Raw genomic sequence first — 26,406 nt, 5'->3', positions numbered from 1 at the left:
TGTGTGTCAAAAACTGTAAGTGTAATGGAAGTACGTTCCAAGGTAGAACGTTAAATAGACATAGAGGTGGGATCGCGATTCAATTTATTAAAGGAACCATTATTTAAAAAATTATTAACTTTTGTAATATAGTCAACCTTATGAAGAATTATGGTATAAAGCCATTACCTTTGTCGGTTTTTGGCACCACCAGATTCTCATTTTCGATTTTCACTCGTAAAGACTTTATTGATCGGAGTTCAACTTTTGACTTAAATATGTACTAAGTATTAATAATTTTATAGATATTCAGATGTTTGAAGTGACTTTTGTAAGACAGAATTTATTTTCAGAATAACTAAAGGTTTATGGTCATTTTTAAGGTGCGTTAGAATGGTTTCGCATTCAATAGCTAAATTATGTATATCTCTATTGCTAATCCTCTGATGGGCTTTATAGTTAAGTTCTCTTTGACGGATCTTCTCTAACTCATTGTTCAAACTACTACTAAACAACTACCAGATCTAGTAGTCTAGATCTTTTTCTCAAAGTGGCTATAATTAGTATCATACCAAAAAGATACGGAAAAATAGGTCGACGCCACAAAACTTAAAGTTTTATTATAAAATGACATGTTGCGGTACCATCATGAGAGGTAACTGATTAGCTTCCAGAAAACATTTAAAAAGTGATTATATTCAGAACTTTAGCGCAGGCTGTTCAAGCGACTTTCCCGTGATCACTGCATCTATTCTAATTTTAAAAATGAACGTTTTGTTTTGGATGGTGAATTTATGAATTATGCTTTAGGAAAAAGTGAGCAGAAGAGTGAATTGTTTGCGTTTCAGCGTCCAACTCGAAGGACGGCATCCACGACGCGTCCCCCGCCGACGTGCACACGATCGAACTGTCGAACGATTCGAACGAGTCGACGGTGGAGAGGAAGCCCTCGATCTTAGGGTCAAAAGAGGAACCGAACGCGACGACTACGACGATAAACAGCAACAGCACACCACCGGCTAGGATTTACCTGAAAAAAGATCTGGCCAACCCAGACAACCTTCAGCCCGAGATGCTGATGCGCTTCCGGGACGTCCTTCCCGACATGGAGCGGAACGGCGTCGGCGTCGGCGAAGGCATCACAGGAAGTGCCTCAGATAATGACGCGCCTCAAGACTGACACCTAATCGTAAGTGAGAGATTTTTATACTGAAGGTGTAACTAGCAAATTATCCAAAAGCAAATTTCGGTGTTTTTCACCCCCGAACGGGATGACGACGTGGTTGTTAAGTGGATATCGAGCTCGATGACGGTGTTTGTTGATTATTTATTTTTACTTTTTGTTAATTATGGTTTTTTTGATTAGGGTAGTAGTGGTGAGCATCAAAGCAGTCATTTGTATATTAGGTGTTTTTTGACTCAAAACTGTATCCATTATGGAAATTCATCCGCGCGGACGAGAGGCTGTCGGCGAGTCCCCGCACCACCATGTGATAAATGTTGATTTTCTGGGGGAAACCGGGACACTCTGTCGTCCGCCATACATGTTTATTGTTCGGTGTATTTGGCATGTACCAAAATCGTATCATCAGTGTACTCTCTATGTGTCTTCGACGTGGCATACTATACCTCAAAACTGTATAAAGTTCATGTTCACGCATCCGCTGCTTTGATGAGGACGGTTCATACTTGTAATATCGAAAAAACCCATGGGATAGTCCCAGAATTGAAAAATTATATCTATCTGTGATTTATTCAAAATTTTTGATGTATATTTTCTCTAAAAATATCTTAAAATATAAATATTAAAATTAAACAATTAGGGAGTAGTTATTCGGTTGGCGTACTGATCGCGTGACTCAGTTAACCGAACCGACTTTCGTTTAATTCATATGACAATGAAGTGCAATTAGATGGTATATACATAATATATATTTACATCAATATTAAGTAGTATATAAGATATATTAAAAAAATATATTATATATTTCAAAGGAAGCTATTTTGTTCGAGAGATAAAAGATTGACTCAAGGTAGAGTTTAAACGCTTCATTCCCCCCCTTCAACAACCGTCAGACACACAACCAACCACAACCGAACCGATACCGACAGTTAAACCGAACCGGCCAGAAACCGGTTCCTCAAACCAAACCAGATTTCTACAGTACACACATATTTAAGTTGGACCAATGCAGTTGTATATAATGTGGTATGCTTTACATATCGTTTGGCGCCCCCGCCGCCTCCCCACCCATCCAACATGGCGACCGGAAGCCGGCCGGCGCGCCAAAACCAAACATTCCAACCATATATGTGCCAGATTTTTTATTCGCAAAAATTAGAAAAAAAAAACTTAAACGTTTAACACAGATTGTGATCTCGGCCGCGGGCCCTTAGATCATCTCGGAATGCATCATTTTTTTCCTAAAGTTGATTTTTCGAAGCTGTGAGCTTCCCAGTTCTCGTAGTCCTAAGGTTTTAAACAAAAAACACTGTAATTTTAAATGTTTGTGTGTTTCACATTTTGCGCTTGCCAATTAACAGTCGGGGGGAGGCGATCGCGTGGCTGCTCCCCTCCCCCGCCAAAATACTCTCTCGGCTTGATTGTAGTGTACCAAAATTTCGTACATCCGCGCGGTTATAGTAGACGAAGTTTTCAAAATACATAAAAATTAAGCAAGTGTGCCACCATTTTTGTGCAATTTCATTATTCTTGCATTCGTTTTTATGTGATAATTTGTTAAAGACACTTTCTGCGTTCACTTTATACCTTTCGTTTCTTCCCAAAATGTGCGGTCCAAAAATAAACAGTGTATTACAAAAATGAAAAAACCATAAAGTATACGCGTTAAAACACGATATTTTTAGTACGTAAATCTCTAACAGGCTTCAAAAGCACGATATAATCAAAAACGTTGTGTTCGAAAAGTTGTTGTCTTTTTTTATTGCAGTTTTCGTTTACAGTTTATTGTTGTTTTGTTGACAACGCGGTGCAAAGCGGCAACACCGCGCGAGTGTCGAATTTCGGCGCCAAAATTCTCTGCGCTGTTGCCGCCTCGCACGGGACGCTGCATTTACCGTAGTACATAACCTGAAACGGTACGACAGTTCATTTTAGTACAGTTTACGATAATTACGTAATTTTTTTTTGTTCGAAAGTTAAACTTTATTAAAATGGACGTAACTTTTGCTTTTCACCAGACGTGTCAGTATTTCGTTTATTAAATAAAGTAAAAACAAAAACGGACCAAGGTCTTTTTTATTATTGAAATAGACGTTAGAATTATCATTCCACACTATAGCTTTTTCACAACTATAAGACTTCTAATAGTTTCTATGTTATTCCTAATTATTTTTTTACAATACACACATAATTTTAATGATTTTTTATATCAACGTATTTGTTAATTAATTTTAGTTGTTTAGTATAGTGTTACTTAAGTTTTTTTGCTTTACAACCGTGTATATAGTACTGTTTCAGCGCACTTGAATGTTTGTGTGCCTGCAGATTAATACAGAGAAACATTTTTATTACAATTGAAACCTCTGAGCAATTTTAGTTGGAACCATAATCAACAATAGTACACAATTTACCCACATTTAATCGCATTGATGAAGAGCGGATTTTACGTAAAGAAAAGTAATGAGATGATATTTTTATGTATGTTGTGTTTGTTATTTATGTTGCAATATAGGCATTTTGGGTGCGTCGTTTTTATTGAGCACCGCTGTATACGTAATAAATTGGCATTTCCTATCGTCTCCACCGCCGTCACGATTTCGGTGACTTTGGTGGAAACGCACGTGTCGCGACTGGTTCGAGCCAATCACACTTGTAAAACACCCTAGATTATTATACAGAGTGTATACTTAATAAGTAGTTTACGCGTCATTATTTGTTGACAATTTACAGTACAAGAGGTTAGGTTTAAATACCCACACTATAGAGTTTTTGTAAATGAGACACTAATAACCAGGTGATGGCACTTAACTAACGTAGTTTAAGATTTTACTTAGTACATAATGTAAAAGTAGTTTAAATGTAGGAAAGCTCTTCATCAATGTGGTAGCAAAATCAAAAAAACAGGTTCAAACAGGTTCTTCATAAAATGGCATATTGAAAATACACACGCACCGTGCATCACAAGGTTAACGATTGGCTCTAAAAAAATCAAAAATAAAACAACACCAAAAAGTGTCTTCTAATTATTTGTCTAGTCGAAAACGTGTTAAAATTGGTAGAAAAAATGTGATCGGTTCAAGACGAAGACTGAAATCAAAACAAAATTTAACCTTGTACGAAAATTTTTAAATATGCCATCACACAAGTTAATCTCCGTTGCACACACTGGGACCAAAAGTACTGATTCATATCCAAAATATCAAAAATTATATCAAAAAATATTTTTCATCTCGATTCTTTTCTTGATGCTTTAAAAAGTGGTGCGAATTCATTAGGGATAACGTTTTTATTATTACGAAAGGTTTGTTGGATTTTTGTATAAAATGATTCCATTTTTTGACAATATGTTAGATTTAAAAAAAAATGCGACAACGAGACCCTTTCCGCGTGAAACGGTTTCGTTGTCGAGGAATGATTTAAAAGTACTCATATTATAAAATTGTGACTATAAATGCCTTTTAGCGTGAATATTATATTATATCAATTTGTTGTATTTTAACATGTAAAGGAAAAAGGCTAGATGGTTATGTTTCGTTTGTTGTTACAATTTTGTCGCATTTTTTCATTATTTCTCAGTTTTCTAGCTTTTTTCCTAAAATACAACGTGTTCTTGTTCGTAAATATCTGTGACTTGTAAATCATGTTTTATTAAAGTTAGATGTTTGAACAATTGCTTTGTGGGAAATTGTTATTTTCAGAAAATATTTTAAAAACCACAAAAATACAAAAAAAAATACCATACACATTGTATATTTATAATGTAATTCTGAAGTATACCAGTATTTATTATACTGTGGACTACATTAAAATGTTTATGGTTGTTTTATTTCACTCCCTCTTTTCCTTTCACATACATAAGAAGGAAGTCATCCCTTACAAAGCACAAGAGTGTTCCATGGTCCACACTTCAAACTGTTAACTTCTTCTTTGGAAAAACTCTCCAGGTAAACCATTTTGTAAATACACTCACGATTGCCTTCTTTAAGCTGATTGTACTTATTCCAGCCACAGCCATACAGTCTCCCATCTTCTGAAAAAAAAAAAAAAAATAGTTACATGCTTACTTAAAATAATAATACTGAGTTAACATACCACTCAAAACCACAGTATGCTTACTACCACAGCTAACTTTGGCTAGGTTGAAACTCAAATCAAGCACTTGAGGAGTCGCTAGCACCGACACCACATCTTCCCCAGAGTCTTCACGATCAGATAACCCCAACTGACCATGTCCATTCCACCCCCAAACGTACAAATCACCCTCTCCACTAAGAGCAACAGAATGCCACCCTCCTGCGTCAACGGCTTTTATTTTTATACCCCCCAGGGCCTCCACGAGTTTCGGTTCCGGCTCATCTTCCAAACTTCCGTGACCGAGTTGACCACGACTGAAAACCAGTCATGTGATAATTGTCAAAGTTGTCCCGATTTTACCCACCTCCCTCTACCAAACGAAAATACATTACCATTTTTATCCAAAAGAAGGCAGTGTTCTCGTCCAGTTTTCACCTCAATTATCTGGCTGCTGTTAAATTCGAGTTTATTAGGAATGGTATATAAATTCCCATTTCTTGTGAGAGCTACAGGCAGCTTTGAACCCGTCGACACTTGTATGATGCAGTCGTCGGACTCCACGAATTTTGGCACTTGGGTCACTTCGTCGTCGATTTTGAACAAGTCTCCGTTTTCTAATAATACAACAACTTTGTCTTCGTCGCAACAAATTCGTAAAATTTTCGGTTCAAAAGGGACGGTTTTGTTTATGGCGCCTCTAACAACCACGATGCCGGCAACCAGTAATACAATGTAGTGGTAGCTAACCTCAATTTCTTCTAAATCGTTATAAACATGATCGATAAAGTTTTTCACAATGTTTTGAGTGTTGGGAAATTGGCGATGCAGGTTGAAACCGTTATAATACACTTTCATGGTATCGATTTGTTTAAGTTATTTACGCTTGACAGTTTTGTGTTCAGTGTCTCAGGTCACGGTTTGGCTGTTTGAGGGTTAATTCTCACCTTTAAAGACGGAACTTCAACCAGGAAGCATTTTCGATGGTAAGTTTTTCAGTAAAAGTGTTAATTCGAAGAAAGAGCGGAGATCAAAGTTATTTCGTGGCAAAAAATTTTGAGAGCAAATTGCTGAAACACTTGACACAACGTCGCCATGACAACTGCTTCAACAATGTAAACAAAACGAGAAACCACTAGTTCGGTTGGGTATTGTTGGTTGCATATACATTACTCGTAATTTATTATTTATTTATTACTAGTTTATTATTTTAATATACTACACTGGCATCGTTTTGTCTTTTTTTATTTTCACTTGCTTAAACTTAATTATGAGGACTTCGATAATCCACATGGTTATGGTAGTAAAGGTGACACAATTCATTATAATAACACACAAGGTGTAACTACCAGTGACGTCACGCACGACGCCCAAAATGGGTCCTCCAATCATAATACAGAACCCGTTCATCATCATTTCCATGCCACTAGCAGTGGCTAATTTATCAATACTGACATAATCGGGAATCACCAACGACATATACACTTTTCTAATACCTTTAGCAATACCAAGACCCGAAGCAATCGCTATCAAAATGTAAAAATTTGTCGATAAAAGAAAAGCTGAAAGTAATCAAAGTTACTTCGTGTAAAGTTTTGTTTTTTTTTACTCACTGAACCTTGTTAGCATCAAAAGAAACAGGCTACCAGCATACATCCATCGGGGAGACGTAGTGAACAAATTTGCTATATGTGGGGCAAAAAATCGGAAAACGATATCGGCACCTCCTAATACTGATAAAAAAATTGCAATCTGACTAGTGTCTAAACCGTAATCATGAAGCATAAACGGCGTTAAGACTGTGAAGTTTAATTCGGCGAAAATGGCAAGTGCTAGGCCCATCATAATATTTACGAAAATAGGGTCTTTGAGGAGGTCCAAATCAAACATTCTGACTATCGTTATAAAAATATTTTCTTTGAGTTTTTTCTCACTGTTGTGTTCACCTTCCGCCTTCTCAGTTGATCGCGGTTCTTTAATTGTGTCTTCTCCGTTTTCTACATTTTTTGTGTCTTGTTTGTCATGTTCATCAGTTTTTTCTTGATTACTAGCATTGTCATTCTCCGTTACGACATCATTGTTGTGTGTGTCAGTTGTCTTTTCTGTGCTATCACTATTTGTTTCTTCTTTAGGCTCTTCCTTTTTTTCTTCTGTGTTTGTAAGGTTGCTTTTCATTTGAATTTCAACTGTTTCTCCTTGTTTCTCTTCTTTTATTTTCATGTGCCACTTCACTGGCTGTAACAACGTTGCCGCTATAAAGACATGCGCACAAATTCCTCCAAAAATCAAAGTAACACCCTCTGGAGTATATATGGTCATCAAAACACTAATCATCTGAGGAATAAGAATAGGCCCAAATCCTGTAATCGTTTCTGATAAGCCGACTGCATAGCTTCGTCTATCGACAAAGTACGTATAAACTGATAAACTATAAGCTGATTGACACAGTCCCATACCAAGAGCTACAATACAATAATCACCTCAAGTACATCACTACACTAATACATTACAAGTTATGAGCCCATAGGAAATCACAAAGTGTGTGAACGTCTTCGAGTACGACGTAAGTACTACTCCAAATGTCAATAAAAAAGACGCAAGCATAGCGACTTTTCGGCATCCGTACATTTTCAAAAGAACACCATTGATTAACCCTGTCATCATACCAAAAGCTGCATTTAAATTGATAATTAGGGAGCTCTGTGTGGCTGTAAGACCAAGTTCGGCAAAAGTAACATTGAAGATGAGACCAAAACAATGCATTAAGGGTGTTGCAATAAACTAAAACATACCTTTGATATAATGGTAATATGGTAAGTTATGGTACTTACGTTACTTAGAGCGTTCGCGAAGACGATTACCCATCCGTACCCCCCATCAGGCGGTACTTTGTTTGATTTTTTCATCGTGGTCTTACACAATCAAGCGTTGGTCCCAACGGACCAAAAAATTTACAACTATACCGGTTCTTGGGTGTCCAAGAAAAATGAAGTTGTAATAGAGGCAGCAACTGACGACGTCATGGTGCTTCTGGCTATTCTCATTTAAATAGAGACAGATGCGCAGTGTTTTTTGAATATGTGCCAGTAGGGAATTTGGGGTTATAATCGCCGGGAGGTGAATAGGTTATCTTTAGAGGATTTCCAACTGGTGGGGAAATAACATGACTTTGTTCTCTTAAGCAGAAAATATCGTTTCGTGGAATATCGGAATTAAAGGATTGAACTTAATCGACCTTGAACCATTAGTGCAGGTCACATGCAGCCAGTTAATGAACCAGTAGCAAACAAACACATCAATTATAATTCTGAAACTGGTTGGTTATAGAGGAATTTATCAAAATTTTAAATTCTAAGCGTGTCCTATGGAGATCGTTTTTGCATTTTAATTTATGTAGGAAATTTTGGCGATGAAAGTCGTTTGCCATTTATTTTTTAACAATAAAGTAATATGTTACTTAACATTTATATTTGTTTTAACCTTGATAACTTTATTGGGCTATTTTGGAATTAAAATCATTTATGTTATATGTTACTTATGTGCTTTCAAATATTTCATTTTAATTATATGAAGACTTGAAAAGTAATTTTATATCTTCAGTTGTATCTGCAGGTTTTTTATTTGTGTGCACTTTACTTAAATTTTTGAAAGTATTAAATGCGCACAATTTTTTGTTTCTAATATTCATCTGGACGCTAAATTTACCCACTCAAGTAGGACCATTTTGGTGAATATTCCTTTTAATTACCTACTAAATTATTGTAATTGTATTGTATTCCCTTTAAAAGTGTATGACGTCACCTAAAAATATTGTTAATTAAGTCTCATTTGAATATACCTTTCACTGCGATTTAAAAATTCACATCTAAGTTGGGTCTGCTCACTTCAATAAGTTTGATGAGACTATGGCTTAAAGATATATTAATTAATATTGACTCAACAAAATTGATAACGTATGTACGCCATCTTTGATATATACCTACATACACATTTTCTGACCTAAAATATATCTGTAGATGTATATGTGTCTTTGCATTAAACTTCAAAAATTTTACAGATTGTTTTAATTCCCAAGTATGAACTAATTGAAATGTTAGAAAAAGATTATTTTGAGGAATGCCTTGTCTAATTTTGTTTCCTCGATGTCCACAGCTACTGGAATACGGAAATGTCGGTTTTCGTTTCCGTGAAATTCACTTTTAAGATATGATAGATTGAGCTACTATAATCAACAAGTAGTAATTAGTTGCTACGAGAAAAGGGAACTAGACATACAATTAAAATTATGACATTATTTGTGTTGGTATAATTTACTAGATACTTCGCTACTTTGATGCAGAATCTGTACGTCTCCTGGAGAAACTAAACACCTACAGCATTTCCTTACCGTGTAGTGATTATAATTTTACGAATTGTACACATTTCACTTCCGTGCAGTGATTTCCTGAAGGAAATGGTGTCTACTTTGGCATAGAAGTTAGTCCTGGTTGAAATCCACAGACGTTAAACTCTATAGTAAAAAAATACAAGCAGAAACGAAACAACAACAAAGAAGTATGAGGTTTCATTTAAATCCAGAAAATGTTTTAAAATTAAAATGAGAAATAACCACGAAAAAGTTTCATCATACTACAGTCCGCAAAATAGTTAACACAAAAATAACACCTTCATCAATTACCTACGAACCTTTCTAAAAATTGCGTGCGTAAAATGTAATAAAGGACTGATTTAACACTCCTGGAAATCGTGCTTGAAAAAAACTGAATTAGAGAAGACTGCGAAAACATTGGTAGCTTTTTAGCTACAAAAATTTTCCAGAAAGAGGACAAATACAGTCAACTACTTTCTTATTAATACAGTCGTTAGGATAGGTGCACAGAATGCATTGTGTGAACCTACTCACAAAACATCAGGAAAATCAAACAATTATTTTGGTAATTTGCTGCCAAAAAAATTGAAATTATAGTTTTTTTAATATAAATGTCGGCACATCAGTAGACAAAGTTTCTCCTGGGAATATTAAATTGAGAATGGATATTGTCTATTTTTTAAGGCTGTCGATTTTAAACGGGCTTAATTGAAAAGACCATAAAACTCAGGTAATAAACGGCTCAAATGGGCTATGAATAAAATTGCGCATTGTCTTTCATAAATTTGTTTATGGCGAGAATTTATCTTATAGTAGAGTCTGATCGAAATTGTGAAGTAATAAAAGGTGAAAGAACAGCGTTTTATCAGTGATGTGTGTAATTATATACTACAGATAAATACAATTACACGTTATGATTTTTTCAAGGCAACAAAAGATCACTGTAAAGAGAAAATATGGCGATTCCATGACAGTTTAAACAATATTGCATTAGCTTCAATAGTAATTGGATTTTTAATATGTATGTTAAAAAAATAATAAAATAATTTTTACTGGTTTCTTAGCAGCTAATAATTAGGTGTTAATGGTCATTATTGTGACACAAGCTGTGCTCACGCGAAATAAAATTTAGTCATAATAATAAGTGAAATAAAATCTTATACCAATGAATGTGTGACTTACTGGTAGGGCAATAATGAATTTACTCACATTTGATTGTATCTACAACGACACCAATTTAAATAAATAAAACATTGTCACACTAGTGTGATAATGTGTTGCCATTACGAGTCGAATAAGTTAAATATATCTTATTGTTGTAGATAAATATACACAGCATAATAGATAAATATTTCATATATTTCATATTATATACCGAGTGACTATTAATGTTTGTGTTTTTTTTTTGTCACAATTTATTTAAAAATTTTTATGGCATACCTGATTGTCAGGGTGACATTTAGGTCAGGTCATGTCAAAATTGACAACTGGGAACTGACGTACTAGCATGGATGCCAATATAAAAATTTGGTTCATCTAGTTTTGACGTCTATTAACTTTGAATATCATTGGTGTCAGAAATGTATTCAAATGATGAAATGAATGAAATGTTTGTAATTTATAGCGAAAAAATAATCTATGCATTGAATTCAGGAAGAACCATTTAACAGCAGTGCAAGAATTGAAACCCACCGATCACCTTTGTAAGTTTTTTAGAGAACATAAGATTGGTTCCTCCACACTGGATTAGAGAAGGACATTTTCAAACAATAACCAAACTATAAAGCACTCTATTGCTTGTACAACACAATCTGGAACATTCATTAATTCGCTAAATTTATCTCTTTTTTCGAGGGTCTCCTATCAATCCTCCGCAAGCTGCGAGCCGCCCCTGAGCGCGAACTGCGCCTCCTCCTCCTCGGCTTAGACAACGCCGGCAAAACCACTATCCTTAAAACCCTAGCATCCGAGGATATCAACCACGTGACCCCCACAGCAGGATTCAACATCAAGTCTGTCATCTCCGACGGCTTCAAACTGAACGTGTGGGACATCGGCGGGCAGCGCAAGATTCGCCCCTACTGGAAAAACTATTTCGAAAACACCGACATCTTGGTAAGACCCGACTTTCTCCAGACCCTGACTCACATTCTTTTCCCAGATTTACGTCGTAGACTCTTCCGACAAGAAGCGCCTCGAGGAGACCGGAATCGAGCTGTACGAGCTGTTAACCGACGACAAACTCCAAGACGTCCCTCTTCTAGTGTACGCCAACAAACAAGATCTTCCCGAGTCTCTCACGGCGGCGGATTTGGCCCAAGCCTTGGGGCTTCCTTCCATCAAGGACCGGCCCTGGCAGATCCAGGCTTGCACCGCGGTCCAGGGGGAGGGCGTGCGTGATGGGATGGAGTGGGTGTGCAAGAGCATCAAGAAAAAGTAATTTTATCCGGGAGCAACTAATCCGTCCATTGTTTACTATAATATTACACCTACGGTAGTTTACAGCCTATTGTCATTAAAACATCTCGGAGAGCGATTGTGATGCTAACGACTTTTCAAATTAAGCTTTGTATGAGATGTGTGACATTTTGCCACTCATATTAAAATATTTCGTAGAAAAAATCGTGGTATTTATTGTCGGACCGGTTCACTTGAGTCTCTTCCAGAATTCAAGACTCAAGGTCTTTGAAATTGAAGGTTCATTGGCCTGGGTTTATACTTTTTAGTTACACTATAATCACACATTACAAGATGCGTGGGTAACGGACCATGCTCTGTTCGAATTGGCGACGTGAAGAGGACACAATGAGTTTTCGCAACAAAATGGGATGGGGATATTCATTTGCAGACATTAACTGTGATTAGTGATTAATGCTAAGATTGGAGGACTGCGTATCAGCTAACGAGATTATAATGAATGTGTAGGTGACGGTTTCTATTTTCATGCCAAAAATCCTTGAATGTGTCACGATGGATAACTTCCCATAAATTTGTCTATTGTCAGTTTACTTGTCACTAGAGCTTGGAAAAATATGCACGAAAAAATTAAAAAATATACAGGTAAACTTTCGGAAAAAATCCTCAACATATGCCATTATTTATGCCCTTTTGCCTCTAAAAGTACGTAGGAAAAAATCGCAACATATTGATAACTTTTTTATAAAGGACATGTGCCCTTGTTGTAGTTTTGTACTTACTCCTTTATCAAATGATACACGTCTGATGTATAAATACTCGAAATAAAAACCCTCTTTTATTAAATACTATTATTTACAGTTTTGTAGTACCTACACCTAAACATGCATGTATACAGGATGATTCAACAGTAGTAATGAGCCCGACAGAATTGCTTCAAATCTATCTCAAAATGACATTTTGACCCGCATTAAGACATCTGGTTGCATAGATTTTATGGTTTCTCTTATTTTATTTTCCAAACATTCTACGCTATTCGCTATTTAAGCTTTATGGACCCGAACCGCAAGGACTATTACTGTCCATTGTTGCCATAATGGAGCTGTGAACTGAGTTAAGTTATACAATAGCCAGTTTGACTTATAAGGGGTGCTTGAGTCGCTTAAGTTATAAAAGTTTTACAAGGTGTATGTCAAATGAGTTTACTGTACCTGCTATTCTCTCAATGGTTCTTTGGATCACATAAGGGTTTTTGTTCACTAGCTTCAAAACTGCTGTTTAATTTACTATCCCTTATCTACTTGTTCTTTTTTCGATGTTTTTTAAGAGGTGGTCAATTTTCTCTGAAACAAGTTTCCAGGTTTTTGAAAATCGTATCTACTGGTCGTGTTCTATCCAGAAAACGTTCTTTATGTGGCCGGGCAGCAAAATAAGCGTTTTATTTGGATTCGCCATAAATTAAAATCGTATCAGTTTTGTAACATTTTAGTCACTGACAATAATTAAACATATTCAAAAGTTGTCAAAGGTCAAAATTTAAGATGCTTATTACTCCTGAACAGTGTTGGGCATTATCTAGATACTTGTATCTAAATAAAGTATCTAGATACATTTTTGGGTATACAGTATCTGTATCTAGATACAAAATTAATGGCGCAGATACAGATACATTTTTTTATTAAACTTTTTTTTTTCAGTAGTTATTAGTTTAGTTGTACTAGTAGTAATTTTTGATACTTCATGTTGGTGATTTTGGTCACATAAACAAAAATAGAGGGAACAGGTCCACTAATAGTGTTCTGTCACGGAAATTTTCATATTTTAAATACCATCATTTCCTACATTGTAGCCTTCAGTACTTCAGTACATCTTTAAATATAATCCTGAGGGGTAATAAATCTTAGGCACGGTAAGATGGTATTTTAAAAATCATAAACCACAATTCACTATTCACTGCGTTTTACGCTTATCGGGGCAATGCATTTTATCTGTGTACGTGAGCAACCCGGGTCCGGTAGACCCGCTGGTTGTATTTGTGTTATTACATAAGAGCAATTTTAATAGTAAAAATATTTGTTTAAGGTATGTTATTATTTTTAGAAAATAATAAATTAATCTTTTCAATTAGCACAAATTAGTTCTGTAATCGACTAATCGAATGTTCAATACATACATTTCTCTCGCATAAATCACATATTTGTTACTGTCTTATATCTTTATTTTTCAGACAAATGTAGCATCTTTTCCTGTTGCCACATGTGTCATTTCTTCACTTTTTCATTGTTGGATCTAACGCGAATTGGGCTTGGCAGGTCCGTTTTGCCCTAGAATGTGCCGATTATGTTTAAGTGTAAATTTAGGCAATAAAATTAATATTTTTACAACCCTCGGTAGAATAATTTATCGTGATAAATTCTCAGAAATCGTGAAACGAGATTAAAATAAAATGAGTTTCAACAAAAATCTGAAAATTTAAAGTTGCACTCTGGTGATTCCGGCCTGCCAGGCAGCCTTTGATCCTATAAGGGGTTTAAATACCTTTCTAGGAACTTGTACTTATTTTGCCTTAAACGGAACCAGCAATTCTTCCTAAAATGTATATACCTGCCGTACCGGGATAGACGATTACCGGACATGGTCATAAAAACATCGTAAGCCGATATTGAAGAATAATAATTTACGACAGGTTGCCCACAACAGACCTTCAGCACAGAATAATCATTTCCTGTATTCTTTTGAAATATTAATTTTAATCTATATACTCAAACACAATTTGGACACTGTAGTTTGGGAATAAAAACAAAAAAAAATATTTTTTTAAGCGTACGTAATAAATATTGCACAATTTACGACACATCAAACAGCGAAGCGATGACCTATTTGCACGAAAAAAGAAAAGATTTTTTCAGTCTTGAATAACTATGCTACAGTAAAATTTTTATTTAATACCACAATCCCGGAACGGGTGTTTAGTAGCGGAAACCAAATTCTGACATCAAGAAGAAATAATTTAGGTAACAATACGTTCGAAATGTTGTTAATTTAAAAAAATCATTAAACAATACATTAAAAAAAGTACATAAACATGTTTTCAGTTATTTTATTCGCCAAAGCTACAAAAAGTACTTATCTGTTTTCTTGTATCTGTATCTAGATACATTTCGAAAAAATCGAAAACAATCTGTATCTAGATACTTTTAAAAGTATCTGTCCCCAACACTGCTCCTAAATTACGCTGTATATACATATAAATAAAAAAAATATCATATAATCTAAAAAACAAAAATCCTCCAGTAAGTCATGAAATTTATTTTTAAAATAATGTTACATTGATTGGTGAATAAAATCGGCGCGGGTTAAACTCAACAACATATTTCTCAATAACTGAACAATTTACACAGTTAATTACACTGCGATTATGTGCAAAAAAAATCCGGCGCAACTTCACTGGGTTGTCTCGAAACTCGTTGGACTTGACCCGACTGAATAATAATCGTTCCCGACGGTGGCCTGTATTTAAACCTATATGTTCCTTTTGAAGGATCGAGAACGCCGCTTCGAGGGGTTTCTGGGCCCGCAATCGAGACTTCCAGTAATCCGCTGCAGACTTGCCTTTTTGCCCGGCCACCCAAACTGTCAGACTGAACAAAGAACGTGTTGGTGTTGCCAATTTTATTATTTTAAAAATAAATTTCATGACCTACTTGAGGACTTTTTTCGGTCATATGCGTTTTCAACTGCTTTTATATAATTTAAAACAATAGAACGCTTTTAAAACTTTTTAAAATTGTTTCCATTTTGTACAATGGAAAATTCTGAAAACCATCTCAGACAAATTTTTTTATTAAAAAAAAGCTGCAGATTGATGTATAACACATCTATATTAATACCATTTTTTCATACAAATACATATTTTTTTTAATCGTGTTAAATTTACAAAACATTTAGCTGATGTTCACACAGCCAGTAATATTTATACGCATAAATTATTTACAATATCTACGCTTTTGTTTAAAATAAGACCTTTGGATTCCAGTATATATTAAAGCACACAGAGTTAAATTTCACCATGAAATGTGCAATCCTCCTATATTATACACATCAATCGTAACAGTGAATCTGTTTTGGGTACATATTAATGCCAGGTAAGGTGATTCTCAAAATATGTTTTTGAAAATTACTTTCCCCGTTAACCGTTTTACTGTCACGTGATTCATTTAACTGCACCTGCGAAGCTCTGGAGCATCTGGACAACTTCAGATTTAGACATTGCTACCCCCAAATAGAATCAGATACTACTTTAGGCAATTTCCCGTATTTCGGGAGGCGTAAGTTTCACACACTATTAATAATAATTTATTATTGTGAAAATTTAAACTTCAAATATTACAATCCTCGAAAATTTTAAAATGAAAAAAAAAATGTGGTGTAGAAAGAGGGGTATACTTAAAATAAACTTTCTACAAGTCATTTTAGAGCACTCATCGCTTAGAAAACGCGTCTGACGATTCGTTTTTTAACTTTAGGATTCGTATAAAAAAAATCTTATGAAACTTGTTTTTTAAAGCATTATTTTTTTTAAGTCCAGCAATGTCGCAATTTCCATCAAAAATGTATTTGGCAACATAGCTTTAGTGGTAGATAATTTAAATAATAGTAGCTTTTTTACATAAGTACACAGAGAAAGGAGATTAGGACTTAATTATGTCAAAAGTGGTATTTATTGAATAATTATTACCTATTATTTTTGACACGAGAGGTGACAGTCAGGTAGTACAACTTTTAGATATAATACATCTACAGCCCCTATGGTTATTCAGTATAACAGAACGCAACACGTGGTGGAATTATAAAAAACGTAAGTGCCTTTTTTCTTAAGAATTTTTAAAATTTTGCTGAAATTTTTCATCACGTATGGTTAAAAATAAAACTCAATATCTCAGACATCCATCGAAATTTCGGAACGCGGCTTTCGCCACTGTTTTCAGCTTACACAGCTCTAAAAACTACAAAAGAAATACATATAATCGACATTTTTTTGACGGTAATGAGATAAAGCAATTTTTTCGACACAAGCAGCTTCCAAAAGAAAAAGTCAATCATGTTTTTTCTGTAATTTGTAGAACTGTTTAACAGTGATGAAAACCGCGTTTCGAAATTTCATTAAATTACTGAGTTATTAATTTTTAAAGACACGTGATGAAACTATTTTTAAAAAACTGCCCTTGTGCTATCTGTTTAGAGAAAATTGTGGACAAGGTATATTTAAAATTTCATAACAATAAGTGTGGTAATAATGGACATATTACATTCTGAAAATGTATTGAACACAAGAGCAAGTTCACGATCGTGGTAGTAAGGGTTTTGGTGTAATGCTGGATCAGATGTTTTATTTTGATAAACCTATGCACACAAGGGTGCCTTTGTAAATATTTTTAACGTAGGTAAAGGAAATTGAATTTTAACACTTTCAGCAGCCTCTGTTGAGACTATGTGCTAAATAATTACAGTGGATTAAATGTGTCACAATTACCTTGTTGCTTTAAGTACATAAGAAGCATAATTCACTGACCATTAATAAAACATTACCTGCCGAAATTTGACGTGATACGTAACAGTTAGTCAAACAATCGTTAACAAATTTAGCACCTACAATGCTAGCTCTATTCGTTTTTTCTAATCCTTTAACACCCAATAAATATTCTTTTTGTAATGTAATCAATTTCATTTACCCTTTTAATCAAATTTACAATTTATCTTCCTTTGGTTTCACGATTTCACCAACGAAATCCAGATGGCACCGTCACCAATGCCTGACCTGACCTGACTTTCAGTGTAAAATAGTAGTGCCTCCAACATATTTTTTTCTTAGTGTCAATAAACTGGAATTTTAATTGAATGAATGAACTTTTTATTCTTAAATTGCCAAGAAGAAAAAAATAATCAAACATTTTCATATTGAGTATCAATAAATAATCAAATTTTAAACTTTTTTCACAAATAATGTAATAAATTTTAGCGGAGTCACTTTATAAACACAAGCTGCTTATCTAAATTTTAGAAAATTTTAAATATTCAAACAAGATAAAGGGACTGACTAAAAACTGATTTCAGGTAATATCCACATTATACAGTAGTAAAGTTACTCTAGTTACCATTAAACCTTCATCACTGATTCACCAGAGCATGTCCATATGTACTGTACTTGATTTATAAATTTATGACAATGAGGTAGGTCAGGTTTTCTTCCAAGAGGTCTTGGATATTATAAATTCATAAATACAGTTCTTTGAACTGTATGATCACCGGCATTGTGGGGGCGGATGGGATTTGCTGAAGGTGCGCTGAAAACATTTAGACCGGTATATGTACCCATGAAAGATCACACTGAACCATTTTTTTACAAATTTCCCCATTTTCAGATGGTTCCGTCCAGCATCTAAAATTTCCATCGTTGCAAAAAGGATATCTAAGTAATAAACGGCGATTTGCTTTTTGAGATTCTAGGAGCTATGATACATCGACAAAACATGAAGTTAGTCATTCGTTAAATGGATTCTGTTAAAATACTTACCTCCTTAGCGAGACTAGAAGTAAAAGTGGATAACATCAAAACTTTAATATCTGTTAGACACTGGTTTTTCCAAGTTACCCAATTATTAATATGGATGTACTCATTCACAAGATGCTAAAAAAATGTTGTAACAAATTAGGTTGGTATAGAATACGCTACATTTAACATTAAATATGTTTAACAACATTAGTGTGCGTTTTAAGCGTAGAAAGTAACAGCTTGTAATTCTGAATGTTTTAAATTTATTTATTATTTATAAAAAGTTTATTTACAGGTTCATTTCTTCAGGCGATATCGGTGTAGAGTCTGCACTAACAGTCAAAACTAAAAACAAAGTTTTTCATTCATTCAGCACTAACTGTGAGCAATCTAATCTGTCCTAAATTCTGCTACCAGTTTACATATTTTTTGATTTATTAATATTTGTGTAGGTATTTAATTAGACGGGATTGTGTACCTTTATTATTTCAGACATCACGTGCTGAATCATTATTACTATTTTACGCCCCACCACTGACCCGGAAATGACCGGCATTCAGGCAACGCTTCTATCATTACGGGCATCAAGACCATTAATGACATGCATTGATGACATGGATGACGAAATGAAGCAACGTTCAAGATTCTAGATTTACAGCACACTATTAGTGTGTTCTATTATTATTCTCTAATCTCGTACCATTCGCACGAGTCTCGCGTGACTACCGATCATTGATCCACGCACCGCTTGAGAAGCGATTGTTATTATTATTACTGTAGAAATATTGTCGCATCCGTGCACCCCTATTTAATAGCATGTCTCACCTTTGTTTATCACTGCGGATTGAAGTTCATATTCATACATATATACAGTACGTGGTCTAGTATCTGTAAATTTAAATGATTAATATATCTATAGTAGAACTGTAACAAAGTGAATTTCTATTTACGAAATTTTTTACTTAACGGAATTTTTATGTGTAATTTTTTCCAAGAATTGTTCACACACGTATGTGTAAGAAATTTAACAAGCGATTAGCGCGAAAACAATGCCTTATTCTACTAATAACAGTATTTCAATATGTATAAGTGATGGTCAATTTAACATATTTATATAAAAGATACTTCCGTGAATACAGTTTTCATTTAATCACTTTGATTTCTTATATTCGTAGGTCGATAGATGGGTTTTGTTGTAATTCGTAACGGTGTAACAAATTATCATCTTTTACAAATGTGAAGACTGGAGAGTAAATTAAGATGCTACAGCAAAGAATTATCACCTTGATAAATGTTTAAGCAAACTAGACAAGCTTTGTATTTTGTTCAAAAATACAAACTTACGACTTACAAAAAGGCAAAATTTATTATAAGCTTCTAAATTCTAGTACTCATTTTCAACAAAGTGTGCATCTTTTGTTGAAGAATGGAGATTATAAATAAATATTTTTTATAATGGCTGCATAAAATATATTAAAACAAAACTTAAAACCATTCCACCTGGCAGCGAATATTTACTTTAGCTTAGACTCTGTACGAGGCCTATTTATAATTATACTTCTATAAATAATGAAATAAAAATATCACTGGACGGTTGTCCTGAATATACACAACTTATCCCTTAATATATCTGTTATTTGTTTTCTGAGATAAAGTAACTGGAGAACGGCACACCTATAAACATGTACAGGAAACGAGAACAAGACTAGTCCAAGTCAGGTCCATTTTCAAAATGTTATGCTTTAGCTTTCATGTGTAATTGGCTTTTCTAAAATCAGTTCTTTTCAGGACTTTAGTAGACCTTTTGAATGTTATTTAAGTAAGGCAGATTAACCATATTTATAAAATGGAAAAATTTTGAACTGAACGTCCTACGTAGAGATTCTACTAAATAAACATCTTTCTTTTATTTATTTATTTATGATCACTTATAGCTGCAGCAAATTATCTGTCACGCAATAAAGCACACATTATTATTATTATTTTTATAAAAATCGTTAAATTTGATTTATTTATTAAACTCATATTCAAATGGCAGTGTTTTCAGCACAAAAACATTTATTGAGTCATAAAATCAGTAAAATAATTCGTTTAAATTTTACGACAAACAAATTGAAGCTTAAAAACAACCAACGCGAAAATGCTGTTATTTTCACATAAAAATTGGTCCAAGGTTACTTCGACAGAACTTCCCTCGCCCTTGAAGTATAGTCCAACAAATTCCGCTTCTTTGAAAAATTATAAAAGAATTTTGTTTGCTGATAACCCTGATATAGTAAAAACCAGTAGTGTAAATGACACCCCGAACCCCCTGCACCATGGGGCAAATTCCAAGGAGGCGCCGTCCCTAGACACATAGACAAATAACCAACCGAAAAGAGTGTAAATGCTTAACTTCGATTGTTTATGTTTATACATCCAAAGAATATTTAATTTGAATGAATTATCTCCTCAAAAATAGGACTAGAATTATTAATTAAACCATAATGGAATAAATTGTTTTAATATGATTATTAATATTCTTATTTGATCATAATTCATTAAAGACGTGGGTATTCTCACATTTTCTAGAAAATGTGGTTCTTAATTTGATCAGTAACAAATTGATCGAAGACTGTAAGCATAATCCCACAAATCCAGCTCTCTAACAAAATTATAAAATTTCATTTTACGATTTTCGTTTTATGACAACCGTTGTAAAGTAAACGAAATAACAATCTGAAGCTCAAGTGTTTATTTATGTTTATACATCGAAAGAATGTCACGTAGAAATTGGTTTGATTTGAATGAGTTTGTCTTCTCGAAACAGAGGACTAAAATTATTAATTAAACCGCAATCGGACAAAATATTTTGAATATTATGATTCTTATTTTATCATTATTATGTAAAAACGAGACTATTTTTTTCGTACTGTAAGGGTCATGAAACGTCTAGAAAACATAAAAGTGGCAATTCGTCTGATGGACTCGATTACTATACTTACTTCCTTGGCTTACGCTCGGGTAGTAAAAAACAAAAATACTTAACTTACTCTTGAACAAAAAAAAATATTTTTTTTTGTTTTCTGCGAACAAAGAAAAAATTGTGCAATTGTGTGAAAAAGGAATTTTTGTATAAACTCTAGAGTTATACCTTATACCTTTAATTAAATAGCGAGCAACATGAATATGTAAAATACCTACTGGTTATCCCTCATGAATGCGTAATTTTTATAGCTTGTAAATGTGATGAAAGTCACAATCTGTTACGTTGCTCACTTTCTGTAAATCGGCACCCGAAACCAAAGTCCAGCACAAACACAAAATCTTCTTCCATGACGTTATCAGGGATTTGCGAAGCCATCCGTTATCAGTGTTCATTGTTTTGAACCAGTTGGAATGCTCCAGGTAAGCCTGCGACCTACTCAACAATGTTAAAAGGTGTATTACGAGTCAGTGGTAGTCAGTGTTGAATCGAAACCAGAACCGTTCCGAGGTACCGTAAGTACAGTTATAACATCTTATACGGAAAGAACCATCGACTACTGTCATTTGTGCAGTGGTCGTGTGCTGCGTGACATGTGACTGGCGCCAAAGAAAAATCATTATCATCGAAAATAGAAGAATGTAAGTACCTTCTAACACGGTTCCGCATGAACGGTACTAGTTCAAGGTTAATTTTACAGCACGTCTGTTTTCCAATTAAATGGTACCACGAAAATGAGATAACTGTAATTCTGCGGATTGCGGAACGTCGTGGTACCATCAAATTCCATTCAAATGTGGAAAGTTTAAGTGTGCGTGTAGGGTTTGATTGTCGATTGTTAATTGTGTTACCCACGAATGTGTTAACAAGGGTTGAGGAGAAATTAAACTGGTTATCTGTTAACTGTGTGTGCGTGAGCGTTCGGTAGTTTGATAGTGGTACGTACGGATGATACGGCACGTTTTTTGAGTACCCATGAACAGTTAAACCTGTTATTAATAATTACTATTTTTACAGATTATTACCAGCCCCTTGAACATGGCGACCACTTCCTCACTGTTTCTAGTCATTCTAGTTATCACCCCGACCCTCCAAGATACCGCCAACAACCAAATAGACGACACTTTCCAAGAAGTTAAATCCGAGATCCTCCAAGAACAAACGCTCCAAAACGTAGGTGGGCTGCTGAACAGCTTCATGCATTCTGAAGGAGCCAAACAACTAGGAGATATCTTATCAAATGCAGCAACAGGGGAAAACGCTGGTGAAATTCTCCAGGGTCTTGGATCCGTCCTCGGGCAGGGCAAAGGCCTGGATCCTTCCATGTTAGGAATGTTGGCGAACATGGTGCAACCACACACCGGCAATAAAGACGACTCCATCGACACGAGCCTGATTTTTTCGCTTTTGGGCAACTTTGTGGGTCAATCAGGCGATACTGTGAATTTGTGGAACTACGTACCCATGATCTTACAAACCGCCAACGCTTTCCTCGGACCTGAGGCAGCTGAAAGAGCCAAAAGGCACTCGGATCACGCCGACTTCTTACCTCCGATAATCGAAAAACTCCACTTACTTTTCGACCACTTCATCAACTCCGAACTCGGCAAAACCTTGTTTAACACACTCGGTGCGGAAAAGTTCATTAAAGTATTCGCCGACGAAGAAGGAAGAATGTCGTATCGCAGGTTCGTCGACATGCTAGAAAACCACTCTTTCCGCAAACACTGGATTAGCATGGTTACTAGCAAAATTGCCAAGGTCATTTCACACTTCTCAGATCCGAGGACACGGAAGAAGTACGTTACAACGACCCAGCACTTCATCAACAGCATTTTGAAGAGCCAGAAGTACCCGAAATCCACACTTTTTGATCCTAACAGACCGACGGAAACTATCACGAACCTCGTGGATCACTTTGCGAAAGAGTCCCTCAACATAAAAATTAGCTCGTTGGAGTACGTCAAACCCATAGTCGAATACGTGAAGGTAATTTTAAGTACCATGAAGAGTACCCAAGTGTTAATGTTATTGAACTTGCAGGAACTGTTCCGTATGGTTGAAAAGCGGGGGATGTTGAGCGTAGATTCGCAGAAACTTTCCAATAAACTTGCCGACACGATTAATCTTGAAGTGATCGAACCTCTGGTGAGGGTCAATAGGGCGTTCAGATTTGCTCGAAAGGTACCCGCGTGTGACAGGTAAATATACACGTACTGTGGCCAAGTGGTTCCTACAATATTTTTTTTAGGTACGTCATGTGTTTAGTAAATGAAGAACCGCAAGACGATAAACCCAGCATTCCTGGCTTGAGGCCTCTTCTCAGCAAATCATCGAGTTTAATCTTCAGCTGGTTTTTGAGTTCGGTGACGAAAACCTCTTACTTTGACTTTTATGGTTCCATTGTGGGCAGCAAAGACTGCCAGGTTTGGATCTAAATTTATCATTTTTCGATTACTTTGTTTTTTTATTTTAGAAGTGGTACAACGAAGCCTGCAACGATTTTCACGATGAAGAAATGCGAGTTAAAAGGGAGATCATTCATAGTGAACTGTGACCTTCGAAAAGTGGGGACTGAGTGTTTGCGCTAACTGCGGGCATCTTGTTGAAGAGTTTTTATTTATTTGTATTTATATTGTAAATTTATTGATTAAATAAATTCCAAAAAAGTTGGCACTGATATCTTCAAGGTTCGTTAAGCATGGGTTGGTTCGTGGATCATATTCGTACTTTGACTACTCGTAGACAAAAAGTTTCTTTTTTCCTAATCTTATTTACTCTACACCAAAGTACTAAAGCGAGGACAGCAAGCCTTTACGTTAAAACTCGAGTGGTGTCATTTTTTGACTGACCTTTATTTCTTTTGTCCAACGCGTACCTTTTTTCTTCATTCTTACGGAAATCACGTCGAAGGTCCACACACCCCACAAAAACACTTAACTCTTATATAAAAGCACACCAGCTCATTTAATCACTTCAAATGAAGAAAAATGGTTATTGCCGACGATCTCGACAAACTTCTCGAAGAGAAGTTTACCAGTTCTTTCCGGAAAGGCTACATCGAAGTCAATGGATTCTCATTCCCTAAACGCTACGAAGAGTTAAAAGAAGAATTCGACAATTTAGAAGTCAACGAGGAAGATGTTTGGATTTGCAGTTTCCCCAAAACAGGTAAAGTTTCATTTGTTCTTTTCTCAAACTAAATTGATGATCTAGGTACGACCTGGACACAAGAAATGGTTTGGATGATCGTCAACAACATGGATTTCGAAGAGGGACAAGTGAATTTGGGCCATCGTTCCCCGTTTTTGGAGTACTAAGTTAAACTTCACCAAAAGAAATAATTGCATATTGCGTTTTTAGAGTGTCCATTGTTTTTGATTTTCGTGACTTATTGAAGAACGTCCCGAACTTCAATCCTCCTCCGTTTCTTCAAGACTCTTTAGCTTTTGTGAGGAGTCAGAAGAGCCCAATTTGCATGAAGACGCACTTTCCTTATCAGTGCCTTCCTACACAAATTCAGAATGGAGTTAAGAAACCTAAGGTAAGGGGAAATTCCGTTACATTTACGTAATCAGTAATGAATTTAATTTAACGTTAGTTTAAAGAAAATGAAAGTCCATTCTTAAGAAAAATGAGTTGCCGCATTTTAAATGGCTTGATTAAATTTAGTTACCTCATCCTACAATTAGATCATTTATTTTTGAAAATTGTAGATGATTTATGTTGCTCGTGACCCTAAGGACACCTGCATTTCTTACTACCACCACAGCAAGCTCATGGAAGGTTTTAAAGGAAACTTTGAAGAATTCTGCGAACTGTTCTTAGCAGGGAAAGGTATGCACCCCTTTTCGTAGAACCTCTTTGATTAAAAGTTTTAGTTAACTTTGGACCTTACTGGAAACACGTTTTAACTTACTGGGGTCTAAGAAATTCTCCAAATTTCCTTTTCCTAAAATACGAAGATATGAAGAAGGATTTAAGTAAAGTCATTAGACAAGTGTCGGAATTTTTGGAACGTCCTTTAAACGAAGAACAAGTGAAAATTTTGACTAAACATCTGAGTTTCGAAGAAATGAAAAAGAATCCTGCCGTCAACTATGAACTGGTTTGTGATTTGAACAAGAGGTTCAAGTTGACGGAATACGATGGGGTGTTCATGCGGTCAGGGAGTGTAGGAGGACATAAGGATGTTATGTCTCCAGAAATGATTAAACGTTTTGATGAGTGGATTAAGGAAAATCTTGAAGGATCAGATTATGTAATCTGATTCGACTTAAAATAGAAAATAACGTTGGTTTGTTATTGTTTTATTAACAATTTCTAAGACAAATAAAAGACTCAGAAAATTTTTCCAAAAAGATACCTGCTCATCGTTTTTTTTTTTTTGTGAAATACTTCCTCAAAATGACATCCTTCAATCTCCCTCATGTCCTGGAATCTCAAAAATTTGCACAATTGATTGTAATTCTCTTCACTCAAACGTAACAATTTGCCTGCGTTTCTTACTATCATCAAACAAGCTTGTGAAAGGTTTTAGTGGAAGAATTTTCCGAGTTTCAGACAATTTTGGACATCAGTGGTAACATATCTTAACGTATTGGAATTTTGACTGAGTTTCGAAAAAATCTTGCTGTTAACTATGAAATGGTTTATGATTTGAATAAGAGATTTATGTGGACGGAATACAGTGGGGTATTTATGCAGTCTGAGAATGTAAGAGGATATATAAGGATGTCACGTTTATAGAAATAATTAAACGTTTTGATGAATGGATTAAGGAGAATCTTGAGGAAACAGAATATGTGATGTTATCTTACTCAAAATAGAAAAAACATTAATTTTATTTATTATTTTTAATTAACAACATC

The 26,406-nt window shown here is 35.1% G+C and overlaps 6 protein-coding genes across 11 annotated transcripts in view; 4 read left to right on the top strand and 2 right to left on the bottom strand.

Moving 5' to 3' along the window:
* The window catches only part of Eip93f (Ecdysone-induced protein 93F), a 156,979-nt gene extending 152,587 nt beyond the window's left edge, over window positions 1-4,392 (top strand). For all 5 annotated transcript variants that reach the window (XM_064051558.1, XM_064051559.1, XM_064051556.1 and 2 more), the window contains one exon: window positions 828-4,392. In XM_064051558.1, coding sequence (XP_063907628.1) covers window positions 828-1,159 — 332 coding nt within the window. In that variant the 3' untranslated portion in view covers window positions 1,160-4,392. The remainder of the gene's footprint in view (window positions 1-827) is intronic.
* A 500-nt stretch (window positions 4,393-4,892) lies between these two features.
* LOC135125842 (RCC1 domain-containing protein 1) lies at window positions 4,893-6,093 on the bottom strand. Of its 2 annotated transcripts, none has more exons than XM_064051563.1 (3): window positions 5,601-6,093; window positions 5,255-5,550; window positions 4,893-5,192 (listed from the first exon to the last, which is right to left on the bottom strand). In XM_064051563.1, the coding sequence occupies exons 1-3, from the start codon at window positions 6,089-6,091 to the stop codon at window positions 5,029-5,031; spliced, it is 951 nt and encodes a 316-aa protein (XP_063907633.1). In that variant the 5' UTR covers window positions 6,092-6,093; the 3' UTR covers window positions 4,893-5,028. The 2 variants fall into 2 exon arrangements, with proteins under 2 accessions (XP_063907633.1, XP_063907634.1); XM_064051564.1 differs by having other exon boundaries at window positions 4,893-5,189.
* A 34-nt stretch (window positions 6,094-6,127) lies between these two features.
* LOC135125843 (ADP-ribosylation factor-like protein 3) lies at window positions 6,128-12,847 on the top strand. Its single transcript, XM_064051565.1, has 3 exons — window positions 6,128-6,219; window positions 11,457-11,717; window positions 11,764-12,847. Exons 1-3 carry the CDS (start codon window positions 6,217-6,219, stop codon window positions 12,040-12,042), a joined length of 543 nt encoding a protein of 180 aa, XP_063907635.1. The 5' UTR covers window positions 6,128-6,216; the 3' UTR covers window positions 12,043-12,847.
* On the bottom strand, window positions 6,413-8,622 carry LOC135125841 (monocarboxylate transporter 9-like). Its single transcript, XM_064051562.1, has 4 exons — window positions 8,065-8,622; window positions 7,744-8,014; window positions 6,847-7,695; window positions 6,413-6,795 (listed from the first exon to the last, which is right to left on the bottom strand). Exons 1-4 carry the CDS (start codon window positions 8,137-8,139, stop codon window positions 6,452-6,454), a joined length of 1,539 nt encoding a protein of 512 aa, XP_063907632.1. The 5' UTR covers window positions 8,140-8,622; the 3' UTR covers window positions 6,413-6,451.
* Window positions 12,848-21,951: 9,104 nt separating the features above from the next.
* LOC135125837 (uncharacterized) lies at window positions 21,952-24,215 on the top strand. Its single transcript, XM_064051554.1, has 5 exons — window positions 21,952-22,176; window positions 22,553-23,524; window positions 23,579-23,736; window positions 23,787-23,961; window positions 24,012-24,215. Exons 2-5 carry the CDS (start codon window positions 22,574-22,576, stop codon window positions 24,090-24,092), a joined length of 1,365 nt encoding a protein of 454 aa, XP_063907624.1. The 5' UTR covers window positions 21,952-22,176; window positions 22,553-22,573; the 3' UTR covers window positions 24,093-24,215.
* A 66-nt stretch (window positions 24,216-24,281) lies between these two features.
* On the top strand, window positions 24,282-25,868 carry LOC135125838 (luciferin sulfotransferase-like). Its single transcript, XM_064051555.1, has 5 exons — window positions 24,282-24,706; window positions 24,752-24,848; window positions 24,899-25,079; window positions 25,252-25,372; window positions 25,417-25,868. The coding sequence occupies exons 1-5, from the start codon at window positions 24,526-24,528 to the stop codon at window positions 25,803-25,805; spliced, it is 969 nt and encodes a 322-aa protein (XP_063907625.1). The 5' UTR covers window positions 24,282-24,525; the 3' UTR covers window positions 25,806-25,868.
* The last annotated feature ends 538 nt before the right edge of the window (window positions 25,869-26,406 follow it).

Source organism: Zophobas morio, unplaced genomic scaffold, assembly GCF_036711695.1.
Source record: "Zophobas morio isolate AGI-343-1 ecotype UQ-CSIRO unplaced genomic scaffold, CSIRO_AGI_Zmor_V1 ptg000009l, whole genome shotgun sequence".
In the NCBI taxonomy this organism is placed as follows: domain Eukaryota; kingdom Metazoa; phylum Arthropoda; class Insecta; order Coleoptera; family Tenebrionidae; genus Zophobas; species Zophobas morio.
The sequence above is the reverse complement of the archived record's forward strand: the minus strand, read 5'-3'. Positions and strand labels throughout refer to the sequence as shown.